At 36.8% G+C, this 20,064-nt stretch overlaps 1 protein-coding gene across 5 annotated transcripts in view; it reads right to left on the minus strand.

Moving 5' to 3' along the window:
- Positions 1–20,064, minus strand: part of grid2 (glutamate receptor, ionotropic, delta 2) — a 577,686-nt gene that overhangs the window by 191,628 nt on the left and 365,994 nt on the right. For all 5 annotated transcript variants that reach the window (XR_010897547.1, XR_010897548.1, XM_067413614.1 and 2 more), the window contains 3 exons: positions 19,225–19,278; positions 13,952–14,125; positions 8,187–8,348 (listed from right to left, as the gene is read on the minus strand). Coding sequence is in view for 3 of the 5 variants with exons in the window: in XM_067413614.1 (XP_067269715.1) it covers positions 8,187–8,348; positions 13,952–14,125; positions 19,225–19,278 (390 nt within the window). In the remaining 2 variants the exon portion in view is untranslated. The remainder of the gene's footprint in view (positions 1–8,186; positions 8,349–13,951; positions 14,126–19,224; positions 19,279–20,064) is intronic.

Raw genomic sequence — 20,064 nt, forward strand, 5'->3', positions numbered from 1 at the left:
CTTGAGACAGATGGGCAACAACAACAGAAGACCCCACCGGGTACCACTCATCTCCACTACAAATAGGAAAAAGGGGCTACAATTTGCACAAGCTCACCAAAATTGGGCAGTTGATGACTGGAAAAATGTTGCCTGGTCTGATGAGTCTCGATTTCTGTTGAGACATTCAGATGGTAGAGTCAGAATTTGGCGTAAACAGAATGAGAGCATGGATCCATCATTCCTTCTTACCACTGTGCAGGCTGGTGGTGGTGGTGTAATGGTGTGGGGAATGTTTTCTTGGAACACTTTAGGCCCATTAGTGCCAATTGGGCATCGTTTAAATGACGCGGCCTACCTGAGCATTGTTTCTGACCATGTCCATCCCTTTATGACCACCATGTACCCATCCTCTGATGGGTACTTCCAGCAGGATAATGCACCATGTCACAAAGCTCAAATAATTTCAAATTGGTTTATTGAACATGACGATGAGTTCCTTGTACTAAAATGTTCTCCAAAGTCACCAGATCTCAACCCAATAGAGCATCTTTGGGATGTGGTGGAACGGGAGCTTCGTGCCCTTGAGTGCATCCCATAAAAATCTCCATCAACAGAAAGATGCTATCCTATCAATATGGGCCAACATTTCTAAAGAATGCTTTCAGCACCTTGTTCAATGCCACATAGAATTAAGGCAGTTCTGAAGGCGAAAGGGGGGTCAAACACAGTACTAGTATGGTGTTCCTAATAATCCTTTAGGTGAGTGTGTGTGTATGTGTATGTGTTGGAAATAAGGTCATTAAAATATAGGCAGATTTGAAGACAGCACAAGCCAGTGTGTTCTAGCGGTCACCCAGTCTGAATAAATCACCCTATCTGCTTTAAAACGACTGTCACACAAGCAGCAATGTGGAGGTGAGAGCTGGTCGAGAGGTGATATCTCTACTGCGGTATGGCATGGAGGATCAGATACATGTGGATACAGGAGGAACAGTACATCCCTCAGGGGGTAAAGCTGTTCCCCACCAAGCATGGTGTTAAACCAGCACTCAGTCACTATCCCTGTAACATAGACTGTCATCTCACCCAAGGCATTGTGCCATTTCTGTAGCCCTGCAGAAGGCAGGGAGGAGAGTTTCACTGTATCACAACATCACCCCCCTCTCCCCATCCGGAACAAAGACAGCGACTCATTACGGTCCTCAAAACCAAACACTCTTTGGTTTCCAATGCAAATGCATCGAAGGTCAAATTCCCACTCAATCACATCTCGTTAATCACAGCAGGGCTCACAGTAGGACCTTTTCTGTTGGCCTGGTCAGGTTTCACTGTGTACTGCCAGCATTTTCACAGGTCTTTTTAGTTTTAACAATGCATTTATGTGTTTGAATGCCATACCATTAAATGTTAAAAAAGAAAAAAATTCACATCATTCCAAACCCATGTGACATACTTTCTTCTGAAAGTAAAGGTGCATTTCAAAAAATATTCTCTGAACTCATTAAACTGATTGGGAGTGGGACTGTAAAGCTATAAAATTTTTCACGTTGTGAGGCCAATATAATAATTGTGTGAGACAAACAGACCAAAATTTAAGTTATTCACTAATAGTCTTGACATGCCCTTGATCTGGCTGGAGTACATGAGAGTAGTGGTGATATTTGATCCATCAATGAATCATTCTTTTGAGTTAAATCAAAAAATATTATTGATCCACTTCATCAAAATGGTCTAAATGATTAATTAAAAAGCGCAAGGATGTTCAAGATGTGCCACCAAAAAAAGAAGGTTAAATGGGTTTGGAATAACATGAGGTTGAGTAAATGATTACAGAATTTAGCATTTTAAATGGAAATGTAAGGTTTTTTTTCTTGTTACAAACATAAAGCTACAATGTAAAAAATTATTGTTGGTTTTTGTTGGTTTAACTTAAAAAAGTAAGTAACCTGGTTGCCTTAAAATTTTGAGTTTATTGAAATTAAATATTTGAGTCGATACAATGAAAGAAATTTGTTTAATAAATAGAAACTCAAAATATTTTTGTCTCTGAACCACATAAAAAATTTGATAAATCATGAAAATAGCACTATTTGGCATGTTTCACTGCGTCATCAGAAATAAATCACACACAATTACCCAATATGCTTACAAAATCTTTTAATAATATTTTAATAAAGGTTGTCGAATCTCAAAAAATGTTCATTGTATTAACTCAAAAATTTAATTTCAATGAACGCAAAATTTTAAGGCAACCAGGTAACTTTTTTTCTCAATAATTTTTTACAGTGTATAGATTTAATGTATTGCAACTAATGTACAGTAATACTACTAATAAATAAAAAAATAAAAAAAAACTTTTAAAAATTACCTATGAAAGCTATAAATTATTATTTTAAACGTCTCATGCTTCCAAGACTATAAATACAATTTCATAAAAATCAAATCTATGTTGGCTATCTGGATAACTCTACCATGATTGTATATGTAAAACTTTTTACTTATTGTTAAAAAAACAAAAAAACAATATATACTATATTATATTACAATATATTTAGTGCATCACAGAACTAAAAGTTTAAGCCTGCAAGGCAACCAGGCAATGTTCCCTCCAAGGTTATTTTCGTAAACGAAAACTGAAACTAAGACTAAAACTATTGGTCAAAAAACATTTTCGTAAACTGAAATAAAATAAAAAAATCTGAATAAATAAAAAACTAAAACTAAACGAAACTAACTACTCTTACTAAAAAACTAACTGAAATAAAATAATAATTAGCAAAAATAAATATTCGTTTTCGTTATTAATAAGCTTTCTTTAATGTGGTGGAAAATCTGAACTGCGCGTGAAGTGATCTGAGGAGGAGATTAACCGCTGTCCTGTGACGGACGCGTGCAGACAGTATACACATCGCTAGTCCTAAACGGGAGTTCACAAAGAATCAATGCGTCCGTGGCAGTGAAATGGGAAATAACACAAGGTAATGAGATGCACGTTGAACTTCTTTTAACTTAAGCTCACTGTTTTAGAATGCCGTTTCTAACGCGACGAGAGACGCAGGCGCAAAAGTCAGCAACTAGTAGCAAGTACTAGCCTACTGTCCGTTTGAGATTTCATGTTTGCATAATATTGACAGGCTCAAAGGTGTTATCATAATCATTTACTACTACTAATATTATTATCTGTGTGGAGACATTTCCCCACAACGTAGGGAATACCAGGACACATACACACACGTCTGTTTCACTATATAAGTGAGGACATTGCGTGGACTTCCATTGATTTTATATCAGGTTAATGATATATTGTAAACCCTAACCCAATCCCTATCCCTAAATCCATCCCAAGAACGTGCAAAACAATAGATTTAAATAAAAACATGTTTTGGCCGATTTATATGGATTTTTAACTAGTGAGGACCAGTCAAATGTCCTTACTAGTCAGTTATCATAATATTTTACTAGATAAGTGAGGACATTGGTCCCCTTTACAATTATAGCACAACAACACACACACACACACACACACACACACACACACACACACACACACACACACACACACACACACACACACACACACACACACACACACACACACACAACAGTGTGTGTTGGCTTTATTCAGATGACGTTAGCTGTGGTCTTACACTGCTAGCCTACATTGTACTACTGAAGAAATTAAAATAAGCTTTTAATTGTTTAACAATATTTCATCTTTGTTATGAATGAGTTTGTCTGGAATTTATAATTTTTACTTTTATATTTTACGTTGCATTTATTTTGTTCTTTAAGATAGATCCTCTGAGTATTAGCCTATGTCAAAAATATCAAATATAATTTTTTAATATCAAAATATAATTTCTTTCATTTTTAATCTCCAGATCGTTGTTTGTATAGGTCATAGTTTGCCTCAAGCTTTTTTGCTCAAAGGTGAAGACCCAACTTTATGCATGTTTTGTAAGACCGTCCTGGGTTTAAACAATAATGCTCGTTAATCAAGTTATTTCACTTAAGGATGTAAGATTAAACTCTAATCTGTGCAAACATTAAACTTTGCTGAAATTAAAAACCTTGATTTGGTCTCTACACTTCATTATGGTAACTCTGCTAAACTATAATTACTAAAACTAAAACTGAAACTAAATAAATAAAAACTAAATAGAAATGTATTTGCAAAATAAAAACTAAACTAAAACTAGCAAAACCATTTGTAAAACTAACTAAAACTAAACTGAAATTTGTAGCAAAATTGAAAACGATAATAAAATAAAAACTAATTTCAAAAAGCAAAACTATAATAACCTTGGTTCCCTCTAAGCTGTGTGATCGTGGAGAAAAAATTAAATGCAGCGCAGACAACAGACGCAGACATGAAATGAGGGGAAAAATCCATTTGATTTAACGGGTGCACTAATATGCATTAATTCATGCTGAACAAATAGCCAGATAATCATATGTATGTATCATAATGTATGACTCATGAAGAACTAAACCATTTTTTAATGATCCATTTATAAAAACCATTAAAAACCAATAAACCATTTTTGAACAACAAATGAAGATTCTATATGATTAATAGATTAAGTAATCAATAAATGATTAGTTACATTTGTCATAATTAGGGGTGTAACGGTTCACAAAATTCACGGTTCGGTTCGATACGATACACTGGTGTCACGGTTCGGTTCGGTTCGGTACGGTTCGGTATGTTTTAGATACAGCAAAAAGAAAAAATTGGCAGAAATTACCTTTTTTTATTATTTTTTTATTAAAACTAACAAAGTATGATTTTTTTTTTGTATGATTTTACCCATCTTCTATGTAGTTACAGGAATAAGACATAAGCTCTTTACATTAGCGTGTGCGGTGCGTGTTGCGTTGCGTTGCGTTGCTGGAGCCCCACACCCTGTAGTGCTTTACATATGCTGCGTTTGCAGTCCGCAACTGATCCGCTGTTGCATATCACAAACACAGCATTTATTCATTATTTTTTATTTAAAATCCAAAAGTTTTTACTGAACATGCCTCGTCAGAATTCCAATTTTCTTTGTTTACTCTTTAATATAAGTCAGGTTACGTAGCCTACTACATTTAAACAACATTTTATTAAATTCATTTATTCATATTTATATACTTTAGATTTAGCTCACACAAGTGGCAAAACATTTAAACATAGTTTATAGCCTTAAATCACAAACATTTTAAATTAGAAACTTACAATAGTCTATTCAAAAACAGCCGACTCTCGTATTTTCTTTCGTTTTTACACCCTTTTAAAAGAAATCCTGCAGGTCAAAAAGAACTTTGCTTTTCACCTCCAAGAAAGTATACGAGTGCTATCCATTATGGCACTTTTTTTTTTTAACCTAAATGCCAGGTAAGGTGTCGTTTTGTTGCTTTACTTGAGAAAAAAAAAGCCATGTGTTGACTTTGAAACAAGAGTATATTTTAAATGATATGCATTTGTGGTGAAATTACTAGATTTTCGCGTCAGTACATGTTTATTTTAATGCGAACAATGTTCTACCACTTTAATGCAGCAACGCAGCGCAGCAAAAAATAGACTCGGTACGCAAACGATCCGTGCACTGCTGCAGACGCAACGCTCCTGGAACAGACTGACGGACAGCACCCGCGTGCAGTTTGAAAGCTGTGATCCGTTAACATGGGTACGGAAAAAAATACGCACCGCACACGCACTGCAGACGGAGTATGTGTGAAACAGGCGTTAGGTCTCATATCCGCGGCTATAAATGGACCACTCGCCGCGGTGATGTCTTTTGCCATTTGAATAAGTTGGAAATGTCTGTCTAAATGCTGCGGGGATAGTTTGTGGGATAGTTTGTGGCTGTTTCTCCTTTTTATCGTCTTGTCGGCGTAAAGACAACAAGATCGTCTTGTTGTCGGCTTTGATTGACATGACATGAATTATTCCCGCTGCTGTACCATCAGCAAATGCGACATACCGTTGTTTTTTAATCCATCAATCTTGCCAACACCATCATAGCTTACCAAGAATCCAAAGTTCACCCAAACACCAGACCTGTTGGTTATTGGAGGATCTTCTATTTCTGGTTTGTTAAATGCAATAGCCATTTTGCCACGAGCATTCAGCGCGTAGCCTACTGAGTAAGCGAGCACCTGACTGAGCAGCCTAAAACATATTTGGTGTTTTTTTTTTTTTCTTTCACTTCGGCGGTGTCAGGGGCATTGCCTGTTATGTCGTTTTGGTTATTGGGCTACCTTGTTGAACGCATATTATTATATTTCACACACTTTTTTTATTTTCCAAATCTAATTAATTAGTCCAAGAACCGTTCGGTACATAATGCGTACCGCGTACCGAACCGAAAGCCTCGTACCGAACGGTTCAATACGAATACGCGTATCGTTACACCCCTAGTCATAATGTATAAATTCCCTAATAACATTATTAAAAAATTATATTAACTTATAATGTTAATGAACGTGTTAATTACCACAATAACTTGAAGCCATACAATTCGACTTCCAGTTGTCTGCTTTAATTAATCATTAGCTAACGAGGTGCAAAGGTATAATTATGTAAAGACTTTACTTGTTAAGGCACATGACTATTAACTAATTCAAAATTAATCCAAAACCCATAACCACAATTACATATTAATTAAGTGATTTGCCTCAACGCATAATCATACCTTTGTAAATCATTAACTAATGATTAATTAAAACAGACAACTGGAAGTTGAAATCCATATGGCTTCGACCCATTGCAGTAATTCACATCCATTTACATTATTAGTTAATATAATATGTTATTAGGGAATTAATACATGATGACACATTTAATTAATAGCAATTCATATATTATTTAATCTATTACTCATATAGAATTTGTTGCTGATGCAGTAATCATTAATACATGGTTTAGTTCTTCATTAGTTCTTGTGTTTATCTGTACATTAGTTAAGCATGAATTAATGTATATTAGTGCACCTACTGTAAAGTGTTACCGAGTTTGTATTGCTAGTGTTAGAACCGGCGAATGCGGTTCACAGGTTTGATAGAGAGAATTATGTTGCGTGTGAGTGGCAATGAGTATGAATGTTTGCGGTCCAAATAGCTCAATATGAGAGGCAACGTGAAACGCAAAGACGTGAAATAAGGCGTCACCATGTTTTAAAGAAGAGTGGCTTGATTAAGTGTTGGAAATAACAGATGATGGGCACAGCACGGTAACAAAACAGACATTTACAGTTACACACCCACGTAACACACAACAAGTGTAGCGTGCAAAGTCAAAACACCTTGGTTATATTACATTTGATTACTTTATTCAATTTCTGTACCTTTCTGCAGGCCAGTAGGCCTGTACATTATTATTTAATGTGCACATAAGTGAGGTCAAGTTAAACATTTTAGTTTTATACAGTAGATTGTTGCAATGTGCTAAATAATATTTGCATAATTTGTAATTGATTTATTAATTGAAACTTGAATATTAATTTATGCAAATGCAATGCCTTGATTTTTAGTAGAGTTACACAGTCATAGCATTAGCAATAAAAGCAATGGTACTAATAATTGGCATCACTTCTTTTGGTGTTTCGGTTTCGGCCAAGAATTTTTATTTTGGTGCATCCCTACTGACAATGTTCTGCTTGGTATGTCGTCAACACGCTTCAGAAGATTAGTTTCATTGTTGGGACTAAAAACCTAAAACCTAAAAAAAAAAAAAGAGCGCACAGAGCCCTACTCATTTAATGAAATGTATATCAGTTCATGGTTTGTGTAGAGATAAAGAGAAAATGTCAGTATTTCATTGAGACTTGAGATTCAATAAACTGCTTAAGTACTGTAGAGCTTGTAGTATTAATTTTTCACATACAGTTACACATTGTCGGTTAAAAATAAAAAGGGGCTGGTAAAAACATTGAGCGGCTGGCAGATTTTGAAACAAAAAAGTTAATTTCCATCCCTGGTTGAAGTCGCTTGACGTCACCCATAGGAATAAAGTGGAGCACGGCGCGTCAGAAGTGTTGCATGGACGAGTGGATCTGCACCTTGAGAGCAGTGTTTATGGGCGTGCATTTGCTCTCTCGCTCTAGTCACGTGCGCGCACCCTTCTGGGAGAAGAACCCATACGGCCCATACAAGAAAGGCCCAATAAAGAAAAGTTTTGCTCAGTGAGAAAAGAAATTAGAGGGAACTGTAGAGTACTGTACCTTCTTAACAGTATCCAGCATAGACTTGCCACCCTGCCAGGGTTTGGTGCCCTTGCGGATGCACGAAAGACTCGCCATGCTGTGCCATTTCCTGTCCTCCAGCTTCCTGTGGAAGGTGTTGGCCAGCAGCAGCACTGTGTCATAGATGTAGCGGTTGGTGATCTGATAAGATGATAAAAACAGCAGGGAAACCAAGAAGAAGAGAGAGAGAGAGAGAGAGAGAGAGAGAGAGAGAGAGAGAGAGAGAGAGAGAGAGAGAGAGCGAGAGAGCGAGAGAACGAGAGAGAGAGAGAGAGAGAGAGAGAGAGAGAGAGAGAGAGAGAGAGAGAGAGAGAGAGAGAGAGAGAGAAGAGAAACCAACAATGTGAGCACAGAGAGCCAGAGACAACAAATTAATATTCTCTTACAAGAAAAAGATTTATGTCTGAGTGGATACAGCTGGGATGAAAGGGTCTCTACAGTGGAAATGACAACAGGCTGCTCACATTGAACGAGTCCTGAAAGACAGTGAAGTTTACTAAGCAATAGAAATACACTTAACACCTGCATTATTTCAGTCATACATATAGGCTTCAGTGTTCATAAATGACAACAAATGCACAACTGAACCAAATAAAACAAATGGGGTCAGGTGTTTCAATATGAACAGACAGTTTTGTCCCCAAAAAAAATGTAAACACTGAACCAAAAATGTATTTGTGCCATAATATAAAGCTCTGTAAAAATACCACTTAACATTACGAAATCTATGTTAAGTGGTCTCTTAATTTTTTCCAGAGCTGTATATCCAGTATCCCTATCACTTTTTAAAGCTATTTGTTTTCTTTAGCTTTTAAATGACGTTGCTGTTCTTATTAATTTGTTGCTTGGTTTATGCTCAGTTATCAGGGGATGTATTCAGAAAACACGAGTTCACACTTTCGAATGCATCGGATGGAGTAAAAGAGTAAAATACGTGTTTGTTTGTTTTTTGCTGTCCGAGGTGATCAAGGGCTCCGAGCTCGAAATTTAGCCAAAGCTAAGAATTCTTCCCCAAATCCCCGGCTGGGCCATGAGTGAGGAGTCGGGGTTGTAGAGGGACACAGAAAACTGTTGCATTATTGGCTATGTATACTGAATGTCTCCTCTCGAGCTGATTAACTTATAATTGCTGATTAAAAGCACATGTAGTGCTTGTTTAATTAATGACACTTAGCCTGCTGTTTATAATATTTATTTTAATAGCCTATAGCAACAATCTATTTATTTTTATTTGAATATGGCAATATGATGCATTCTACAATATTTCTATCACTGTCAGAGACCTCTCCCCCATCAGCCAATCACTGTGTATATAGTTAGTAAGCTTGATGACATCATCCATAGAAACGTAACTCCAGTCCTTTCTCTTAGCTTAAGACTTCTCTCTGTTCCTTAATAAAAGTTGCAGCTTTTTTAATAGATTTTAAGAGAAAACTCGTAACTGAGAACTTGTACTACTATTTAGGAGAACTCTTAGTGCTAAGATAAAATCTTTTGTAGATACGACCCCTGACTTGTACAGCGCTATGGTCAGTCCTCAGAACTAGGAACTAGAGATCTAGAACTAGATATATCAATATGGGATCTGTGCATTGAGTCTTGTAGCACAAATGCATACTGCTTGTATCCATTTAGGGAAAATACAGGAGTATCTCACTTTGAAATTCAAGTAAACATACTGAATAAAAAAATATGATATATATTATTCAGTTGGTATACTTGAATTTTAAAGTGAGATAATCCTGTGTTTTCCCTAAATACAGGGAAATACATTTCTATAATATATGAGGTCAGTTTTTATATAAATATTTGTAGAAAATATTCATAGCATCCTGGGGAAAAATCTGACAAAAAATTACGCTAAGTGCGCTATGCTGCTGTCCAATCACAACACGGGAAGCGCTGGCCCAATCAGAACTCGTTATGTATTTTTGAAGGAGGGACTTCATAGAACAAGGAAATCATCAGGCCGTTTTTAGGACAGAGGAAACAGCGCTGTACAGATAAGTAAATAGTGTGAAAATACTGTTTTTTTTTTACACGCGAAACATGAACTCATGTTATATTGCACACTGTAAACATAATCAAAACTTTGAAAATGAAGAATGGAACCTTTACAATCCCTGGTAATAACACCAAATTTGGCACACACCCAGCCAAAACCAAATATCTATAAGAAAAAAATATATATTTTTTTTCCCCCATGAAACCACAATTATTTGATTAACATAAATGAGATAGACAGCCTATAAAGACATAATGTACGGCACTGATCTAATAATGTCACACATCAGATGTTTGTCACCTATACAGCTAGCCAAACGTTGACTTAAGACATAACAGATAATGTTTGTGTGAATACTTGCCATGACCGATATTTTGAAATACTATAATTATGTGTAGTATATGTGCATATCGGGACTGCGCTGTCTCGGGTGTCTTTCAAGGACAAAGGAAAGGTACTCCTCTCAGAAAACTTAAAATACTTTTAAATGTTTAATTGCTATTGGGATTGCTAGACAAGGGCTTCATGAACAAATTTTTGTGAAAACCTCAAAATCAACATTTTTCACTTGATTTACCTGTAGCTCGAAATTATCCTGTGAAATTACATATTACACATAATTACGTAGTACACAAGACAATTGACAACTTTACTCATACACTTTAAAACACAACATTCTGTGGTGTCGGCACAAATTAGGCCGTTAATTCCACTCTGATCGATTGCACGGCTCTGATCTAGCCCATGTGTTGTCTCCGGTTTAATGAGAAGGTAATAAATAGAGTGGAGCGGTCATTAGGTTTCCAGTGTTGTTTATTAACCTGCACAGCACTGCATACTTGACACTGTATCGAGTGTCTGAGTAATTCCAAACCATGTTGGAAAATACCTGAGAAAAACCTCTCGCCATCAGCTTTGCTTTGCCATATTTCTAAAGAACGCAATCCGTCAGGTAAGCTATTCACATACACACTTTGAAAAAAGAAGTTCACCAGTAATCAGAGAAGCACAAAGAAAAGGCTATTCTAATTATGCTGGGAGTCACGCTCTGTTGGCTCCATCAACAGGCATTTGTAGATACGCTCCACTATAAGGCTGTAATGGCTTTGAGAGCCACCAAACAAACTGCCAATTATGAAGTATATGTGTACATCGGCTTCAAAGCAGATTGGAGAATAAAACAACGGTGTTTCCAGGGATGACGCTCTCATCTATTTTTTCTCAGTCTAGTTAAGACAAGCTCATTCTCCATTTTTCAAGGGAACACGGTTTCAACATCCCAACACAGAGTGGAATCACTAGTGGTGCTTGTATTTACACTTCCTGACTTCCACAAAACATGGAGAATAGGCGAATAAAAGGACCAATGACCCAAAGAAGCAGACTTGACAGGGAATCCACAAGACTACAAAGGAACAGCGTTTTTATGTGTTGAGCATTGTGGCTTGTCCCTGTTACTGTATTTTTTTAGCTTCAAGAGAAAAAGGGCTTTCTTATTGATTTATGTTTCATGTCTTGGACACAAAGTGAAATGGCATAAGATGCTGTAGTTTTGGGGTGGGCTGTTTTCTGGGAAGGCCATTTCATGATATAGCATTTGCAGGAGGAGTTGAGACCACTGAAGCAACAAAGCTGCCAGTGCCAAGGGGGTAAACAGACAAAGACTGGGTTAAATTCAGGGGGGAGAAGATCGGCTGACCAGGGAAATCCATTAAGTCTGTTTGAAGTGCAGGAGTTAGTGGGTCTCTCCAGGGAAGGTTATTGGTGGTTTAAAGGGAATGGGGGGTACACATGGGTTTCAAAGGGAAGGTGGGATATATGTCAAGAAAGAGGGATGTGAAGGGCAAAATTGGGCTCTTCCGGGTTGGACTCCTGAGCACTGAGCAGAACTGAATTCTTAATGTCAAATATGACCTGCTTATACAGTAGGCAAGAGTCTGTCCCACCTGTCCCACCATATCTAACATTCTGAAAAAGTGCTGAATTATATTATATCTCAACATCTGTCTGTCTTTTGATGAAATTCAGTAAGTATAAATGTATAAACCCTAAATGTATCTGGACACTAAGAATCATTCAAAAAATTAAATAAACAAATACACCAAAATATCCTTTTAAAATGACAATTATAAATTTAGACAATAACTTTTCTTCCCTTGAGAAGTTCAATTTATTTTAAGTCTAGTATAATTTGTTTACAATTTGGCTTGCCACTTGGATTCATAATTGTATGAAATATCAATAATTGTGTTTGTTTTTTCAACAAAAAAACTATTAACAAAAACAATTTCAACCAAACAGCCATTAGAGCCAAGATAGTTTTATGAAATTAAAAATACTGTAAAACATTAAGCAAAGCTATATGATGACCTGTGATGCCATTTTTTAAGGTGTAAATTGTTGTACACAAACAGTGTAAATTATTATTTGTATTTAAATGATTAAATGGAATGCCGTCTTACAGGGAAAATAAAAGCCCTCCTTACACCTATCACTAACCCTACCCAATAAATGCTTTTATTATTATTATTAAACATTTTGTTTGGCACTTTAGTTCCACATTTAGAACATTTTCTTAACACACATTGTCTTTCCAATGTGATTTGTGATGAGAAAAGTGAGATGAGCAAGCTTTGCAAAAGGCGGATTTGAAGCCGGTTTGATCGCAACAAAACAGTGGTCTATTAGCCATGCATACGCTTTACTGATTGCGCCACGGAGGATGTTGTACTGTGGGTGTTTTTAAAAAAAATCTTGTTTGGCACAGCCAGGCATTGTTAGGCGGAAATAGTGTGAATAGCACTTGCCAACAGGGCACACTATTTGCACTTGTTGTGAATAGACACTCTGATTTCTTAAACACTCTCACGAGTCTTAGGACAAGGAAAAAATAATAATAATAACAATAGGGTTTCATCGCTACGTACTTGAACCCTCGAATAATAAAATTAGAATCATTGTGATACATCATAAATATCTGAAATATTGTCTGGCTTTGCTAAAAAAAAAAAGGTAACACTTTATTTTAAGGTTCGGTTATTAACTATTAACTAGTTGCTTATTAGAATGCATATTACTAGGATATTGGCTGTTTATTAGTCCTTATAAAGCACATATTAATGCCTTATTTTGCATGACCTTATTCTACATCCCTTAATCCTACCCAATACCTAAACTTAAATGCTACAAAAACTACCTTACTAACTATTAATAAGCAGTAAATAAGGAGTTTATTGAGGCAAAAGTCGTAGTTAATAGTACATATTAGTCCCCCAGACTAAAGTGTTACTGAAAAATATATATATTATATATATTTGTCTTGTTGATACCAACACACACCCACGCAACTATGAATTAATATTGAGTAGGAGCTTCAAAAACGTATATTGATATGCTGTGCAATGTTAACCAGTATTTAATGCGGCTCAATACACATCACATCTGTTAATTTCTGTTGTCGTTTGTGTAAATTTACATGTGATAAATGCAATCAGTTGGATAAATAGTAGAAAACAGGAATGGCACCCACAGGCGCAATGAAAAGAACTAAAAACCCAGCAAAACAAGATTGCTAATTTTCACACTGACATGTTCTAGTTTTCTAAGGAAGTTAGCTCAAAGGCTAATGATGACAGTTAATGGACACAATCAAAAAAGGAAATGAAGGTATTCAAGGCAAATGAATTATTATTAACTTGAATGAATATGAAAAATGTGAGTATGGGGGAATGAATCGCACCTCTAACATCTGTGCCTTTGGGTCTTTGGGGTCGCAGAGGGATGTGTTGATGCGGTGGTTGTGCCTGACGCAGCGCTGGCTGGTGTTCTGCGAGAAAGGAAAGGTCTGTCTCACCAGGGTCAGGCGGCCTATAGACTTCATCACCAGCTCCTGCACATCCATGTCTGAAATCTCCTGCAGAACGTGAGAGGAAAAGTGCAGAGAAAGAAAAAATAATGTCAAAAGAAAAGGGATTTTCCATGTGCAGTGTAAATAGGCTATGGAGATAAAAAGTATCTTGCTGAGAAGAGCCTCTGCTTCACAATTGAATGGAAAAGAAAAAAAGAAAAGAGCAGAAGTAGGTCCTGGGAAAATATTACAGTCATGATTTTCACTTCAGTGAATAACAAACTTTTGTTTGAGAGAAAGAAAAAGGGTTAGAGATTAAATATGAAACAACAATGTAGCAACCAAAACATTACTACCCGTTCTTACTGCACAGGTAACTGTAGATAATATCCTCAATCTCAAACAATATTATATTTAACTTATATAAATTATTATAGTATTAATCATAATTAGAGATCTTTGCAGCAAACACAGAAGAGACGAGCATTATTTATGGCATTTCACCTGTAGCCCCAATATCATTGCATATCTTTGCGTTGTTATAACGTTTACAGCTGCATTTGGATTTTTAGACAATGTCGACATAAAATTAACCTGCACAGTTTTGCGTTCAAAGGCATGTGAAGGGAACCACTGACACGGAGAAGAAACGTGCTCACGCTCATGACTGCTAATGAACAGCTGAAGTTCTGAACACAAACATCATTCAAATGCACATTAATTTAGTCTGTTATCCAAAATGTCATCAAACTTATATTTGCAGGTGTGTGTAAACTGGTCAACTGTGTATAAGTGAAGACGAACACGTCGCCGGCAACTGCACAACAATGGTAGTTTATGTAAAGGGATACTACACCGTTTTTTTTTTCATTTTAAACTATGTTATTCCCTTAACTAAGATGAGCTGATACATACCTCTGTCGTCTCAGTGCGTGCACTTAATCGCTCTGATGCGCGGTGACATTCTGATGACATTTAGCTCATGCCCACTAAGCCCAGTTCATTCATTAGGTACCAAACAGAGATCAAAGTTAGAAGCGACCAAACACCTCCACATTTTCCCTATTAAAATACACAAATAGTTGAACGGCGAAAGTATGGTGACACAAAATAAAACGTGGCGCTTTTCTAAGCGGGTTAAAAAAGATAACTATAATGTATGGCGGAATAGCACTTTTGAGAGTACTTCGACTTCTACTACTTTATTGTGTCACTACAATAAAAGGTATATGTCCAAAAAACTGATAATGGCATACTTTGTAGATGTGGCATGGTGGCGTAATAATCTTTTTGGCTGTAAAATGTATTATCTGAATGAATTGAAATCAAAAAATGTTTTTCTAATGCATGTTTATAAAAGCTATATAAATGTCCTAATTCGACTAAAGCCTAATCCTGGCTTAATCTAAGACCTGTCTGTGAAACCAGGCCTAAATCAAACACTTTTGGTGGTCCTGTGTTGACAAATTACATAATCTATATAGGGGGAATACTAACTGCATGTCATCTGAAAATATTTTCTAAGCATGGACTATTCGACAAAAGATTAGTTGCCTTGGGGAAGTCTTAATTACATTACATTAACAATTAATGATAAGTTCACTGATAAGAACCCAACCATAAATAACATAACGACAAAGTATATAACAGATTAACTTTCTTAAATTATATATTTTAAAATATAAAAAATTAACTGTACCAACTGTCAGAGAATAATCCTGCTATCAGGGGCTAAATTCCACCAAACACAAGAAAAATGACACTGATACTAAAAATGTGAAAATCTAGTACTGAATTTAACATACATTAGATTATACAGTACTTTTCCCCCAATTAATTCTAGCAGAGTGTTTGATCAGATTCTGAATTAATTTCAATGAAATGACTGAAATGATGTTAAATGGACAACACTGTTTTTTTATATGGTTAAAAAAGCTCTAACCAAGGGGAAAATTAGTTCCAGTTAAACAAATCTTGCCCCTTCATTAAAAATGAGAATTCCTGACACCGGTACTGACACACAAACTAAACTTTCTTCACACATGGTTAAGTTGTCCTCTCTCATCAAGTCAAGGTCACATTCTCCGGTCTCCAGTAGCTAGAAATTGGGTCTAATTTAAATACAAGAAACATAACTACATAAAAATCATCATTAGTATTACAATTATTCTCATGAATGAGTATTCAGGGGGCTGCCAAAAGCCAGAAAGACATGACCGTGTGCGCTCGCGTGTCCTTGCGCAGCCTTGGGAGGAATGATTGCTAATTTTAGCCCGAAGCCATCTTTTCCACAGACGGGCAGAGTGAAGTGAGCGAGCTGGGAATGATGAGATGAGAATGGACAGGGAACGTCCCCCAGTGAAGGTAGACTTCAGAGCGGCCAAGCTGTTCCCTCTGACAGCCTTCACTTTTGAGTTTCATTCTCACCTGCAAAGCTGTGATTGCTGGTGACTGGCTCTCATGAAGTACGTCATTAAATCTGAACTTGTGGCATACCGGCGAGGAACTTACTTGGAATGTCGAAGCCGTTCAGCCTTCAATAAGATTAAAATTAAAGTTGTCTACGATGCAACCTGTTATCTGAAAGGTAATTTTAAGGTTTCTGATCGGACGAATCAAAATCTCGCCTGACGCACAGTTGAATGCTGTCAAATGATGTTCGTGCTGCTGTTAATTAATGTGGTAAGAATGATGGCAGATAATGTAGGAGACATCACAAGAGGGCATGTGAGGCCTTTACAGTCTGCTGCCCAACTTTCAAGAGCACAAGGACATCACGCTTTTGCAGACCTGAAAATACCAACACGGAGTGGCTTATTCTACCCCCGGATGACAAACGCAAAGGCCCTTGATGCTTAATTAGGAGCGCTAAATTAGAATGACACAAATATGAGCCTACAGGGTTATGGCCCAATTTTAGGGTTCAGGTTTTGGCAGCTGCTTGTTTTGTCCCCTATGAGTGCTGTCAAGTAAGGCCAACCATGAGCAATGCGTGTCTACACAGGGACATGTCAAGGTAACGTCATGTGCCTTTGTGTTTTATTTACGAGGACATAACATTTTCCTCAGATGCACTAAACTCTCCATCTGCCTGAACTGGTGAGTCCTAGTAAGTTGACAGCATTAAAGGGTTAGTTCACCCAAAAATAAATACGATGGCTCAGAAAGGCCTCCATTGACACCAATGTCATTTCCTCTCTCAAGACCCACAAAAGGCACTAAAGACGTCGTTACAAAGCTCATCTCACTACAGTGGTTCTACATTCGTTTTATGAAGCAAAAAAATTAAATAGCAACTTATATGGTGATGGGCTGATTTCAATACAAAGCTTCAAAGTTATGAATCAGTGTATCAATTTGAGTGTCAAACCACCAAACTGCTAAAATCACTTGACTTTGGCGATCTGAATCATGAATTGATACACTGATTCATACTGGATCGAAGCTTTGTTTAGAAATTGGCCCATCACAATATAATAATATATCACAAACTCTAGTCGGGCCAATCACATCATGTAAAGAGTCGAATCAGTGGGCGGGGCTTAACATAATGACAGCAGAGTTGTCTTTGCGTGCGTCTAGTAAACACAGAAACTGGTTAACGGCGGTGTTTCGAATCAGCTTTGACCGCGACTCTGGAAGACTTGGAGTTGAGCTTTTCTCTGAGAAAAGAACAAAGAACAGATATGAAGTTATTCTTAAGAAGGGAAGATGTGTTCTGAGTTTTGCCCACCAGATACGGCGAAAGTTTAATCTGTCAACGATCTCTGCTTCTCCTTCGTTGCTCTGGTTGGTTGTAGCGCTATCCAATTGCGTACACGCCGTGCAGAGGGAGTTTGAAAGACAACCGTTTATCCCGCCCCTCGGATTGAGCTGTCAATGGTGAGTTTCCAGACCAAACATCTTGATGTGGGTCTGGCTTATCAGGCTACCTTTTATGGGTCTTGAGAGAGGAAATGACATTGGTTTCAATGAAGGCCTGTCTGAGCCAATGTATTTCAACAAAAATATCTTCATTCGTGTTCCGAAGATGAACGGAGGCCTTACAGGTGTCGAACGACATGAGAGTGAGTAATTAATGACAGAATTTAAATTTTTGTGTGAACTAACCCTTTAAAAGGTTATCCGAAAGGTTACTCTAAAAAGTCTTAAATATTCTATCAAATGTATGAAACTTTTTTGCATATCTGAAAGATCATTTGATCTTGTACTAATTTTTGTAAAGGGGTCAAATCTTTCATTTCTTTTTGTAATATGTCATGCCCATTTCTCTTCCTCATGCAGTCTCTTGGAATTAAAATAGTCTTTTTCGTGTCTTTTTTTTTGCTGTTGTGCCTTTAAGACTTAAGTAGCAGCTGTCAATGTCCTGCTTGCATGTTAAATGAGTTGCACTGCTCATCTGCATGGACTGTCAGGTCCAGCTGCTTTGCATTGAGGACCTTAAAACATATCTAAAAAAAAAACATTTTCCTAACTTCAAAAGATGTTGCAAAGCGGCTGGTGCTGCACTCATCGAGGAACAGCAACTGTTTGGTGGACTTTTCATTTATTTTACACTAAGTTAGTTCTTTTGGTCTCAAGAAAAACAATCAATACAAATGAGTCCTTACTACCACAACATTACTGGTTGAGCCTAGCGTCTGAACAATCGAGCCGGCTTCAAACTGTTGTAATTCAGAACAAGGTGTTTTTGGCCTGGGGAGTGAATTTGTCTCAGCATGGTTTCATACTGCACTGAAGTCTATTATTTAAAAAGACCAATAAAAACTGATTTATATGGCCTTTTAAAATAAAACCAAAAAGATTAATAGAGGTTACCATAGAGAGTGACTTTTAAGTTATTGAAATAGCTATAATTCAGGCAGATGAGCTCAAGGTCTATATCTTCATTGTCTTCTCCTTGTCACAGGATCATTTTGGGAAAAATGCTTTATTCGTTAAGGAAAGTGCTGAATTATTTTGGAGCACTACTAACTGCTTGCCAAATCTAATTTAAATCATTGAACTGTAATTTGTCCTTATCTGGCCACCTTTATCAGGCTCCGAATGCGCCCTTGTCCGCCTCTCACTTAGACAAATCGCTATGTAAAGATGTAAATATATTCAAATGTGCTTACAAAAAGGAATAAACTGGATTTATCACTAAATTGTTAGGAGGAACCCACCTCATTTATGATGATCCAGTGACAGTCGAAAGCCACGAGATTGGTTTCCACCACCTAGAGAGAAAGAAAGAAACATGAAGCCAATTAGAAACGGAATTATTTGGAAGGGAGTGATCTGTCCCCTCCAATCATGTGGTTCATATATAATAAAAAGCATTGACAGCTGTTGAGGTTTTAATGATTCCTCTTCAAAGGTGTAATAGTGGAAAGGCAGAGGTTCATTCATGAAAATAAACAGAATAAAATTGACATCCATAACAGAGGCACATTACTACAGCCTGCAAATATATAAATGTTAGTTCACACTTTAGTTTAGGGTCCAATTCTCACTAACGGACAACTTTTTCCTCAAACTCCTAAATACTGCCTGTTAATAGTTTATAAGGTAGTTGTTAAGTGTAGGTATTGGGTAGGATTAGGGGATGTAGAACATGGTAATGCAGAATAAGGCACTAATATGTGCTTTATAAGTACCAATAAACAGCCAATATCCTAGAAATATTCATGCTAACAAGCAACTACTTAATAATGAAGATTGGAACTAGTGTTACCAGTTTTATATTATCTGTCTCTCTCTGTATGTATCTTAAACTACACACTGTTCATCCCACTGTGTCTCATCTTTGCTTCTCTCTCTCCACACCAACATGACACAACAACAAAGTACCCTTCACCAATGTTTCTCCTGCCCACTGTACCAGCACCGCATTTCATTAACCATAATTGTTTAGGTGACTAAATGTGGATGTCATAAAACATTTTGGTCATAAACAAAAAGAACAGCTGGAGAACCTGACAGCTGGAGCAGCGCTAATAGTGTTTTAATCTTCCACAAACACC

The sequence above is a fragment of the Pseudorasbora parva genome, chromosome 13 (assembly GCF_024679245.1).
Source record: "Pseudorasbora parva isolate DD20220531a chromosome 13, ASM2467924v1, whole genome shotgun sequence".
Taxonomy (NCBI): Eukaryota; Metazoa; Chordata; class Actinopteri; order Cypriniformes; family Gobionidae; genus Pseudorasbora; species Pseudorasbora parva.